This window comes from Sinocyclocheilus anshuiensis, unplaced genomic scaffold, assembly GCF_001515605.1.
Source record: "Sinocyclocheilus anshuiensis isolate Anshui unplaced genomic scaffold, SAMN03320099.WGS_v1.1 scaffold772, whole genome shotgun sequence".
NCBI classification, from domain to species: Eukaryota; Metazoa; Chordata; class Actinopteri; order Cypriniformes; family Cyprinidae; genus Sinocyclocheilus; species Sinocyclocheilus anshuiensis.
The window spans coordinates 579,726-590,615 of record NW_015558592.1 but is presented as its reverse complement, the minus strand read 5'-3'; the positions used below and the strand labels follow the sequence as shown (position 1 = coordinate 590,615).

At 34.4% G+C, this 10,890-nt stretch overlaps 1 protein-coding gene across 1 annotated transcript in view; it reads left to right on the top strand.

Annotated features, from left to right (window-relative positions):
- Positions 1–10,659, top strand: part of LOC107680005 (GTP cyclohydrolase 1-like) — a 13,792-nt gene extending 3,133 nt beyond the window's left edge. Inside the window, exons 2-6 of the mRNA XM_016475742.1 lie at positions 3,923–4,032; positions 7,139–7,194; positions 8,881–8,912; positions 9,070–9,154; positions 9,571–10,659. Of these exons, the coding sequence (XP_016331228.1) occupies positions 3,923–4,032; positions 7,139–7,194; positions 8,881–8,912; positions 9,070–9,154; positions 9,571–9,697 (410 nt within the window). The 3' untranslated portion in view covers positions 9,698–10,659. The remainder of the gene's footprint in view (positions 1–3,922; positions 4,033–7,138; positions 7,195–8,880; positions 8,913–9,069; positions 9,155–9,570) is intronic.
- Positions 10,660–10,890: the final 231 nt, after the last annotated feature.

The following is a 10,890-nucleotide window of genomic DNA, read 5'->3' as shown; positions in this document are numbered from 1 at the left end:
GACAAAAATTGTATGTACAGTTGTGGTATTTGGCATGCAATATTTATCTCATTCTCAATGTTATTCAGTAATTTCGACCAAACAGCAATTGTAGACAAATAGATTCAAAATGTTTACGTTAAGCAGTCAAGTTTAACAGGAATCTAGTTTCAAATAATTCAGGTTTGGTTTTTACACTAACTGAACACAGAGGAAAAAATATTATTAATAATAATAATTCAAATAAATATACACCAATACAACAACATGCATCAATGTTTACTTACATATATTTTACGAAAATATTTTAATATATAATTGGTTAGCATCACACTGGAGGTTAGGAATATCAGTGAATAACCTAAATATAACTAGAAGACAATGAGGGATAGTTCACCCAAAAATGAAAATTCTGTCATTAATTACTCACTCTCGTGTTGTTCCAAACCCGTAACACAATCTTCGGAACACAATTTAAGATGTTTTTGATCAAATCTGAGGGCTCTCTGACCCTCCCATAGACAGCAAGGTAACTACCACGTTCAAGGTCCAGAAAAGTACCAAGATGATCGACAAAGTAGTCCGTGTGACATCAGTGGTTCAACTGTAAAGTTACAAAGCTACGAGAATACTTTTATTGCGCAAAGAAAACAAAAATAACGACTTTATTCCACATTTTCGTCTCTACGAGCGTTGTGCCGCCACATGCTCGCGTCATGATACTGTCGTGAACGCGCGTCCACAAGTAGAGACGAAAATGTGGAATAAAGTCGTTATTTTTGTTTTCTATGCGCAAAAAAATATTCTCGTAGCTTCGTAACTACGAGAATAGTAGTTACTAATATTTTAATAGTTTAAAATATTCAGGTTTGGTTTTTACACTAACTGAAGAAAAAAGGAAAGAAAAACAATAACAAGTTATATAATAATAATTTTTATTATTTACCAGGATTACAACAAACAGCAATGTTTACTTATATGTAAGTATGTTAAAATGTCACACACCTGTAAATAATTTTAGGTGATTATGCAAATAAATCGTTTTTTTGCTACTGTTTTTGCACCATTTTACCATTTTGAGTTTTAAAAAGGATGCTTATGAAACATTTGTCTTAATGCTCAGTTACTCTGTCACAGTCACAGACACTGGTAAAGGAAGGAAGGATTGTGAAATTAGAGAATTATTATGATATTATTATAATGCATTATATCATTATGTTTCTTATACTTTTATGGTTTTGTTGTGGTCTCATGTCACATAAAACCATTCAAGATCATAGAGACGAGTGATATAGCTTAATTTACAGCATTTAAGCAGCTCAATATGGTCTCTTTTCTATATTACTCATCATTACGCTCCGTTGTCCCCTGCGCCCACTGGCTGGATGGATGCCTGTCTCTTATTTAAACGATGGAGAACAAGCCAAGCCCTCAGCAGCAGTAACATTACCCTTAACCAGAGCTCTGCTAGTTGACATCTTCACAATTTCAATGGGTTTCTATGGTTACTTATTGTATTCCAAGTGTATATTTGCTTAGTGTGTAAGCAGGTTTGTGTTTAATTGAGTGTGTGTGACGGTGGCAGCGAGGCTGAAAGATGACTTCAGGGAGATGCTGATTTGATTTCCTGTTCTTTTTTGTCAGTGCCACCGTCATACGTGAGACCTTTCCGTGTGTTGTTCCTGTGCATTTGAAAGCAGCTGTTTGTTTAGGACGAGCCTGATGACAGTTCTCTCGTAACAGCTGCTGCCCTCAGGTTAAATTCAACAAAGACTGATGCTCAGATCAGCTGCAGCATTTACACAACATTGCATGCATATATAGTGTGCTCGGTTTCTGAAAAGCCTGCTGGTTAGTCACCAAGCAGAACAGTGAAAAGACAAGAATCTGTTTAAATATTAACAAAAGTCTTTCCTAGTTCTGGGAACCATGAAACAACATCAGAAAAACTAGTTAAATCACCTTTATGAGGGATACTATCAGTTTGTCAGTAGTGTTTGCATAACTATTGTTACTATTGCTCATGATCATTTTTAACACACCCTTAACCTTTAGTTAAACTTTAGCACATTATTTGTCCAGAATGTTTTTTTTTTGCCACAGCAATGAATGTTACCTCAAATAATGCAGATTTCTATGTGATATGATAACTGGGATAATTATGTAGCATAGATTTCTATCAAATTTTGCCATCCAAATTAGAATGAAATAAGGAAAAATGTAAGTGTTTAAGTCATAATCTGGCAGGGAGTAAATAATAAAGAAAAACGAATGTTGTAAAGTACATAAAGATAGTCAAAGGTCTCACTTCATACGAAATGGAGGCTTGTGGGTTTAATCAGTGCATTATATATTATATTATGTTATATTATATTGATATATTATAAATATAATAAATATATAATATATATTTTATAATATTTAATTAAATAATTATATAAACATGATCAATTTCTACACATTTAAATAAATTATATGGGACTATTTTAATTTCTATTTACATATTTTATACAATTAAAAAAACATGAACAGAACAGAAATAAATCATTAAGTCACAATTATTTGTGACAATTAATTAAAACTGATTGTGACAGGCCTATAGCGACCAGAATATCATAGAGACTGTTTTGAGATCTATAACACCTTTGCAACACCCTGACAACCACCCACAACACCCTGCCAGCATGATGAGGAGTTTTGCATGGGCAAACACTGCTCAGTTTTTCAGAAAATGAAAAAAAATTAGTTGGGATACACCTGTCGCTGAAGTAATCGGTGTTGGGGAAAGTTTCTTTTAAAAGTAATGCATTACAATATTGCGTTACTCCCTAAAAAAGTAACTAATTATGTTACTTAGTTACTTTTATGGAAAGTAATGGGTTACGTTACTTTTGAGTTACTTTTTACATCTGGGCAGGGCTTGCTTGTTTGTTTTTAATATAAAAAAGTTCTTCTTTTACAAATGTAAAAGCCCTTTTCACAACAGAAGTGAAATGAATACGCCTCAGGCTGAAGGAAATGCAAATTCACGTCTGTACAGTAGAGGGCGCAGCTCAAACAAATTGCATGAAGAATATGACACAGAAGAAGAAAGTTTAACACTATTCAGCAATAACAAAAATGAAACAAATGTGTCATTTTTGTTGATTAGTATGGTTGAATTAGATCATCGAAGGTCAGTAGCAAAGACGAGTGACGAGTGAAAAACGACGAGTGTGTTTTTATTCATTTTGAGGAATACTGAATCTGTTTTTGTGCAGTGAGAAGAGTAAATAATGTTCTTATTTAGTCTCGAACTACAGTAACATCACAGCGCACACAACGCCTCTGCACTTACTCCCCATTTTTCTCAACATGGCAACACGAGAGCTGTCAGTCAAGACAGGGGAAACAAAGTAACTAGTGTTACTTGTTTGAAAAATAATATTTTATATAGATAATAGAAAATAGATATTTAGTTCTAAATTAAAAAGTAATGCGTTACTTTACTAGTTACTTGAAAAAAGTAATCTGAATACGTAACTTGCGTTACTTGTAATGCCTTACCCCCAACACTGATCACAGACATAAAAACAGCCTGAAAATCGATTGCTTTCTGCCTTCACACAGTGACTACACAAAAGTGGCAACAACACATATGAGAGTCACATCTCAACAAGCCCCTGAAGCCCCGCCAGCAGTTTGCCATGTTTCCACGGAAACCTACCCCAAGATAGGCGGCCAGGAAATTAAAAAGCCCCACAAGAAAAGACAGTGCATTTCCACTAGATAAAACAGGATATGTTTGAACAATGATTTGAGCTAAGATAAATGACACAGGGCCACAACAGGAAGAGTGTACGGGTTGAAATATAATGATTTCATGATGTCATCAGGTGTCATATCACTCACCTGACGGTGACCAGTCTGATCTTATTGATTTTGTTGTTGTGCCTCCTTGCAGATGTCCTGAATGACGCAATCTTTGATGAGGACCATGACGAGATGGTGATAGTGAAGGATATTGACATGTTTTCCATGTGTGAACACCATTTAGTTCCCATTTTTGGCCGGGTAAGACTAATCCTTTTACCCTCATTAACAGCAACATTCATGTCACCTTTGCAGTGCAGATTTTATGACCATATTTAAGAGACAAAACCTCTGTGGTGGATACTTAGTTTTAAAAAGTAATTTGTCACAGCACTACCCTATTGTATAAGGGTTTAACAAAGTCTGTATTTATTTTTATTCTTAAGTAAAGTTTATTCATTTTTCTTCAAGTTTAAAATTTTAGTTTATTATTAATTAAAATAAAATATTTAATTTTTAAAATCATTTTAAATTAATAATTTTAATTATTTATTATTACTTTTTATTTTTATTTTTAATTTATTTCCAAAAAGAACAAAATGTATAGAAATTATAGAATGATATCAATTATTCTTAAGACAAAGAAATGAAGCCTATATATTTCTGGACTATATATTTTTTGCATTGTGACATTATTTTTATGAAGTCTATTGTAATGCAAGATGTTTTATTCTCATTACTGTAATGTGGTATGTTATTGAAGTTAATATCTGTAAAGTATTGTTGCTCAAGTAAGTAGTGTTTTAAGTCAATGTATGCTGACTTTAAACAGGATGATTTTTATTGATGAATTACATTAATGAGAATTTGGTGGCAAATGTGCTTCATCATTTTCATTATGAAAATATGATTGTTAAAAAATGGCTTTATTTACTTTTTTTAAATTAAATATATCTTGTGATTGTGGGGTGAAATATGCCTTGTACATTTCTTTGTGAGATTCACTCACATAGCAGCAACATTCCAGGATTTCTGATGCACCTGGAAAAAAAAGAAAGTTGATATGTAATCTGTCAATAACCAAGTTAATTAGCTATAATTAAATCTAGAAGGTAACAAGGACAAGTTGGAATATTGGGTCTGAGATCCACTCAAAAACAATGCCCACTCTTAATCCTCCAGGTTTGACATTTAGCACCTCCCTCCAGCTCATAGCACTGCAGGTGTCTGCCATTTAAGACAAAAGAGACACCGTCGATACTGTCACGGCTCAAATGGCTGCTGATGATAGACTGAGCCATTGATCAAGTGCACTGAATGTTTTTTTTTTTCCCACCACTTGCAATTTTGTTTGTCAGATGCTGTTGGAGGGCCGTCGTTTCCGCTGCGTCCCCTGCTGATAGCTCCCTGTCGTCATCGGCGTGGCCCCTTATCCCTTCTCATCTATTTACCTCACCACTCGCCGCATCTGCAACAAGATAATGACACACCAATTTCTTTCAGAGAGGCGTGCGCCTGTTCTCTTTCATTTTTGGCCCTCTTGCTTGCGCTTCAGCATCCACCGTCTCCATGATTGTCCACACAACACTGTTAGTGTCCATCACGAACACCGAGCCGAACAGGTGCGCTTTCTTTTACACTTGAAACATATCTACCATATAGTCGCCACATTTCTTGCCTGTTGGTCTAAAGTGGATTAAGTTGAAAAAAGCGCTTTGCTCATTTCCCAGGTGCTCTGTCGTTGTCGGTAAAGCTCGATTGATGGTTTTGAAGGATGTTGAGTGAAGTTTGGCGGCCCTGAAAGAAGGCCAAGAGGGTTTAGTGACGTGCAGGATTATCGCATCAGAACAGAGAGCAGAAGAGGAAAAAAAGAAAATCCTCGCATGTCTATTGATGCTGCCCTTTCTCTGGGCTGTTTCATCAAATTGTTGGTGACATTTGAGTTGGATGGTGGAGAGGAGGTTAGGTTGGGGGAGCTGTCAGATGTGCAGTCACTTCCGAGCATATGCACAGATACAGCTCTCTGCATCTTTAACTTCTCGTCTGCTGCTGTGCCATGTAGGGCTCCTCGATTATGGCAAAAATCATAATTTTTTTGGCTAATATTGAAATCATGGTTACTTACTGTAACACGATTAGGAGTGGGCGATATGACCAAAAACATTTATTTCACAACAGTGATATATATATGTATATATGTATGTGCGTGTACATATATATATATATATATATATATATATACATACACACACAATGCAATAGATATATATGTATATGGTATTTTGCTGGAAATAAGGTTGCTATGATATAAAAATTTTAGATACCAGTGAAACTTCACAATTCTTGATGCCAATTTCAGTACAACAGCAGAAACTTATACTAGGCTAATTTAAATGAACAAAATAAAAAAGTCCTCAATCAATTATTGAAGAAGAGTAAACAGTCAGTAATGAAATAAAACCGAAGAAGAAAATTGCAAACAATAATAAAAATACAAAAAAAAAAAAATAATAATAATAATGAAATAAAGAATGCAAGTCTTTTTAAAAACTGAAATTGAACAATCAAATGTAAAAATAAAACATAATCTTCACTATATGAATTAAATATACAGTACATTGATCCTTATTAAAGCTACTATAGCTATTCAGTCAAGAGCAGTGAGTGATTTTTTTCTTGTTCTTTTTTTCCCCCGTACTTGTTCACTTGTTCTCCTCAGACAGCAGCAAGAATAAATTGGGCTGCTGTCACTTTGAGACATAATGCTAAAATATTACATATAGGATCAAATATACTGACACGCATCTGATTTGCTCCCAACTGTTTACACAACTGACTGTATTTTTATGAGGACTCACCAATATGTGCATTTTGCCATATTTTTGTGTGTATTTGAACATTTAGTCACGCACCCGAAGCCCAAGTGTAATTCGCTTGACCTTGTTTTTGCTCGATCTAGGAGAGTGCACACAGAAAGCCCCTCTTTCGCAGTTTTGCAGCTCTTTTTAATATCAAGCATGTCATGCAGTAGACCGCATATTATGACAGTCACGTTACATAATTGGACATTACGTTTGGGCTTTTAATGAGGCGTGAAAGTGCACCGCTTTCCATTCCAAGGAATGGAATATGACCCAATAATCATTTTATTTCAACTATCGTGCTTTCATAATCATTGGAAGCCAAAATCGAAATCAAAACTAAAATCTGCACAGCCCTCGTGCCATGTAGCTTGCTAGTGCCGGTGTCCAGTTTTGCACAGGGCAGGCAAAGGCTTACATTTTGTTGTGGAAGTATTGTGTATATAAGTCCCATGTTTTGCAGTTCTGTCTTTCGGTTGTCAGTTAATGTGTTGTGTTTTGCACAGGTGCACATAGGTTACCTTCCAAACAAGAGGGTTCTTGGTCTGAGTAAATTAGCAAGGTAGGCAAAATGCATCCAGGTTTCTCATACACATATGAAAGTCCAATCTATTTCAGTGATTTTTATTTTTATTGTGAGTTCGTTTACATCTTTTGTGTTTTCACAAACAGTGGCCCCAAAAAGTATTTGGGCACTTAAATCACTTCCATCTTTCCAAGTCTATCTAACTGTCATTACATTAGATAACAAAATACAGTCCTACGTCACACTATTGACGTGTTCTACTCATGTTTGACCACCAGAAAGTGTCCAAATAATTTTTGGCTTTATTTGTTGAACAATACATTTGATAAAATTTTTGAAATAATTTTTTCATTTTTTTTTTTTCATTTAAAATGGGGTATATGGGATCAGTATGCTTTTCTTGAAAGAAAGAAATTAATAGTTTGTTTTAATTAAAATACAAAGCAGTTATTTTAAATTCTAATAATATTTGACAAAAGTTTCACTGTATTTTTGATCAAATAAATGCATTTTTTGTGGAGTGTTTTTGCTTGAATGGTTCTTGTGGTATCCTTTAAAATAAATTTTAGATTTTGTTATATAATGAGGTGATTTTATGTTTTTATGATGCAGACAATATTGAATCTTAATGGATTCCTTCACGAGTGTACAAATTTATCCTGCCACAAAGCAGCTTTTCTTTTTTTTTCAGTAAATTCAGCAGCATTTGCTTGAGTAAAGTGGATTAATGGCTCTCTTTCCCTCAGGGGTGTTTGTCTGTGAAATCAAGATGCACACGCCTGTGTGTGTGTGTTTGAAACCGTGAAAGTGTAAGTGTCTGTAAGAGGATTAGACACAATGTGTGAGTGACAAAGAGAAGCTTGATCCAATCTGACCCCAATACCTGTGGCTTAGCCATTCACTATGTACCAACCGTAATACTGCACTCCACTAATGAAGACATGACAACAGCAGTCACGAATTGTAGCTCTCAGCAGTGCCACACACTTAATCACACACACGCACGCACACACGCACACACACACACACACACACAGGTGCATTTCTTATTTCTACAATTTGTTATTGTTCCTTTTTTTTAATAGCTGTAGTCATGACAAGGTCCGAGTGGCACAGAGACTGACTTTTCTAGTCATCATTATCTGTGAAAAGGATTTGTGTGTGTTTGTTCTATTCTTATTAATATGAAATAGTTATCAATGTTGAAAACAGTTGTACTGCCTATTATTTTTGTGGAAACTGATAATTTTTTTTTTTTTTTTCAGATTAGAAAGTTCAAAACAATTAGGATTTTTAAAATAAAAATCTAAAAAGTTCTGATCGATTTAACACATCCTTGCTGAATAAAAAGTCATTTCTTTAAAAAAATGTACTGACCCCAAACTTCAGAATGGTAGTAAATTCCAATTATTATGTTCCAATCATTATATTACAGATATTTATATATTTTTATATAAATACACATATTTTTAATTAAGAACTTTGATCGATTGCCAAGTGTCTTAATTGAAGGTGTGCACATTGTTAGTTTACAGTTTACATTTAGTGATTTAAAATGAAATTTAATAAAATATAGATTTTGACCAAATAGACGCCTGGCCTAGGTTTTATCATTACCACAATGATTAAAATCCCTGAGCAATGAAGTTTTATCAAAGCACCATCACATATGGAGGTATTATATCACATATAATTATTAACCATGCTTTTGTTTTGCACCAGGATCGTTGAGATATATAGCAGGAGATTGCAAGGTAATGGTCTTTTTTTTTTTTTTTTTTTCCTCAAACAGTTCTAGCATGTAACAATATTTATATTCCTTCAAAATCCTTGTTTGTTTCACTAATAACTTGAAAACTTAATGTTGAAATGTTCTCAGTAGTTCTGGTCTGTCTGCTTGTCTTACTTCAGTTCAGGAGCGTCTAACCAAACAGATTGCAGTCGCTATCACTGAAGCGTTACAGCCCGCTGGTGTCGGGGTGGTCATTGAAGCAACGTATGTCAAATTCAAGTTAAACTTTTTAATTACAATATAATGCTAAGAATGACCAAATACGAAGTTTTATTTCTTCTATTAACAGTTCTCTGCTTACAAGTTAAAATTAATTTATTTTTATTATTTTGTTTTATTTTATTTACAATGTAATGCTAAGAAAGACCAAATATCAAGATTTATTTCTTTTCTTTATTGTTCTCCAGTCACAAGTTAGATTTTATTATTTTATTTAATTTAATTTAATTTTACAATATAATAAGCATGAACAATACTCAAGATTTATTGTATTTAATTTTTTTTACAATGCAATAAGTATGGACAATCCGCAAAATGTTATTTATTTATTTATTGATTTATTTAATGTAATTAGTATGAGCAATCCTCAAGATGTATTTCTTCTCTTTGGTCTTTTTCAGTCACATGTGTATGGTTATGCGAGGTGTCCAGAAGATGAACAGCAAGACTGTGACCAGCACCATGCTAGGCGTTTTCCGCGAGGACCCCAAGACACGAGACGAGTTCCTGACCCTGATCCGGAGCTGAGAGTGTCCGTGTTCGCTCTCCACTGCCAAAACACTCTGACCAGCCCTCTTCTCAAACGCCTCCCTGGATCGAAGGAGTCATCTCTGGTTCTGCCTCCAGACGAGGCACTGCTGCTGTGTAACATAGTGTCCCACCTGCCTCTGGCATGGTCACATCGGTAACACCTTCTCTTCTGTATCACGTGTGCGTGTGTGTGTGTGTTGTGCACGTTTAGTCAGTAGAGCTGTAGGAGCCTCTATTGACAGGACTGTGGCTATTACTGTTATATGGAAGCATTGTGTTTTGAAGGACGTCCTAGATTAGCACAATTTGACCTCTCTAAACTGACAAAATTTGTTTATATCTCTTTCCGGTTGTGTCACATTTGCGCTCTATTAAACGCAATTGAGTTGCTTGAAATACGCAACAAAGTGGTTTTATTTTCACGCTTCTGAACAGGAGGTGCATGTCATTCTGAATATTCCAATATTTTACTGTTTGAACTACATAAAAGTACTGTCGAGGAACAATGGTACAGTAATGGTAATGAATATAACCACTAAATGATTACCAATATTATTCATACACCTTGATATTTACAAGGTACTTCAAAGATTATTATGATATTATAATTGTACATGTCCCCAAAAAAACTAGTATTATAAAGCACCACTTTTTATAAGTGAATTAATCCAGACTGGTTTTATTGTTGTTTTACTATGTGCTGAAAATGTATTATGGCTATGCTGTCTTATAATGTAATATTTAATATAATGTATGTGTCCTGTGCATCAGTCAGTAATTGTGCCCAGACCCAAAGTATCATCTGCTCTTGAAAGGATAGTTCATCCAAAAATGAAACGTGTCCATATTTACTCACCCTCATGTTATCCAAACATGTTTGTGCCTTAACCCTGACATATTACATATTACATACAAGTTACATATTCGTGTTTTTTGTTGAGTATTATATTTGATACATCCGGCTTTTATGGCTCATATGTGACCCTGGACCACAAAACCAGTCATAATTGTCCATTTTTTCGAAATTGAGATTTATACATCATCTGAAATCTGAATAAATAAGCTTTCAATTGATGTATGGTTTGTTAGGATAGGACAATATTTGGTCGAGATACAACTATTTGAAAATCTGGAATCTGAGGGTGCATAAAAAAATCTAAATATTGAGAAAATCGCCTTTAAAGTTTTCG